Below are 1,698 nucleotides of genomic sequence, written 5' to 3'. Positions count from 1 at the left end.
TCATTTGAGGCAACATGAAATAATTAAGTTAATGGAATTTAGCCTTTTAAATTTGCGAGTTGGTTCAAACTAGCTAGGCAGAGATGCAAGGAGCCACACCTTATGTTACTAAAATTATAAGCTCACGTTTACGAGATTTTAGCTAAGGCCATTTTAACTTTTACGTAGCATGATAAACAGAAATATTAGGTCAGTTGTTCGATCGATCTTTACAATTATATTTTATACATATGAAAAAAATATCTACTGAGAATAGTTAAACTCTTAAATAATTTGTGTGCCTCAATGACTTAATCACAACTATATATGTATTGAGAATAGCTTTTTTACAGCATCCAGAATAGTTAATCTCTTAAATAAATCTTTGTACCTTAATAAAGTAGTCTCTGTTGTAATTCTGGCCTAGATTATTCTATGGGCAACAAAAAGAAAATGTATCTTCTTAAATGTTTTTTAAATCCGCTGTGATTTTAAATTAATGATTAAATGTTTTCTTAATCTGTCTGCGTGTTTAAATTAAATGATTAATTGTACGTACAGATGAAGCTTCCCTTGAATTTTGGTGCCGTGCGTGTGGGTGTGGGGTGTAAAAACTGAATAAGAATAGCTTCATTCTATAACCTTTGCTTTTTTTTTTCCCATGTCATCAATTGCTTGTCTCTTCTTCCAAAGTGACCACTTTTCAGCCCCCATTTCCTTTTTAATCCTCCTCCACTCATTGTCATTGCAACTATACCATTCAGGCATTCACACATAGCTAGATAGTGAAATAATTAGGGAGACCAAGTACACAACACAACGAGAAATTAAGGAGAAGGAGAAAATGGGAGATTGGGGGCCAGTTTTTGTTTCTGTGGTGCTTTTCATTCTCCTCAGTCCAGGGCTCTTGGTCCAGATACCTGGAAGAGGCAGGTTCATAGAGTTTGGTAACTTTCAGACCAGTGGATTATCAATACTGATCCATGCTATCCTCTACTTTGCTCTCGTGTGCATCTTCATGTTAGCAATTGGGATCCACATGTACATGGGGTAAATCATCCCAAAATATGTGTACCCTTAACCCTCATGTATACACTTTTTTATATATAGTTTTGCTCTCCTTTGGTTTGGTTTGTGTTCGGGGATGTGATTTGTTTTCCTTGTAATGTATCCTTTTTTCCTCTTTCAATGAATTTCTTGGAATCAAGCTTGTGAATTAATGACAAATATTTCAGTTTTAGTGCATCAATTTTGTTTTTTTTAAAAGTTTCCTTTAGAGCTGTAGATGTATTAAGTTAGCTAGTAAAAATAAGAATTGAGTGGCTCATGTTTGTATATTGAATATATGACATGTTCTTTGTTCCTGTAATCCAAAACTCACAATCAAGACAGGAATGTTCGGAAGGGTACATAATTATTTAATTTTATTTAATCATATATACTATTGCGCAATTAGAAATTTTTGTTTGATTATTAAAAAACACATTGGAAGTAAAATTCTTTTAATATTAATTAACATGTTAAATATATATTGTAATATTTTAATCGGATATTCAATCAAAATTCAATTATATATTAGAACAATTAGTTCTTGCTTTGTGTTCCAACCTCAAGTCTTCCTCTTATGTGACTTAAGTTCTCCTTCCAACACTAATGTTTTGATCTCAAATCTGTTATATTGTTTGGATCATTGAATCCTAGGCATTGTTTGTTTTGATG

The 1,698-nt window shown here is 32.4% G+C and overlaps 1 protein-coding gene across 1 annotated transcript; it reads left to right on the top strand.

Annotated features, from left to right (window-relative positions):
• Nucleotides 1–648: 648 nt before the first annotated feature.
• LOC114399697 lies at nt 649–1,228 on the top strand. Its single transcript, XM_028361907.1, has one exon. It carries the CDS (start codon nt 824–826, stop codon nt 1,031–1,033), a length of 210 nt encoding a protein of 69 aa, XP_028217708.1. The 5' UTR covers nt 649–823; the 3' UTR covers nt 1,034–1,228.
• Nucleotides 1,229–1,698: the final 470 nt, after the last annotated feature.

Source organism: Glycine soja, chromosome 19 (genome assembly GCF_004193775.1).
Source record: "Glycine soja cultivar W05 chromosome 19, ASM419377v2, whole genome shotgun sequence".
Lineage (NCBI taxonomy): Eukaryota > Viridiplantae > Streptophyta > Magnoliopsida > Fabales > Fabaceae > Glycine > Glycine soja.
The sequence above is the reverse complement of the archived record's forward strand: the minus strand, read 5'-3'. Positions and strand labels throughout refer to the sequence as shown.

What these genes read in the sequence shown, in the direction of transcription:
- LOC114399697 (XM_028361907.1), top strand. Translation starts at nt 824, where the DNA reads ATGGGAGATTGGGGGCCAGTTTTTGTTTCTGTGGTGCTTTTCATTCTC.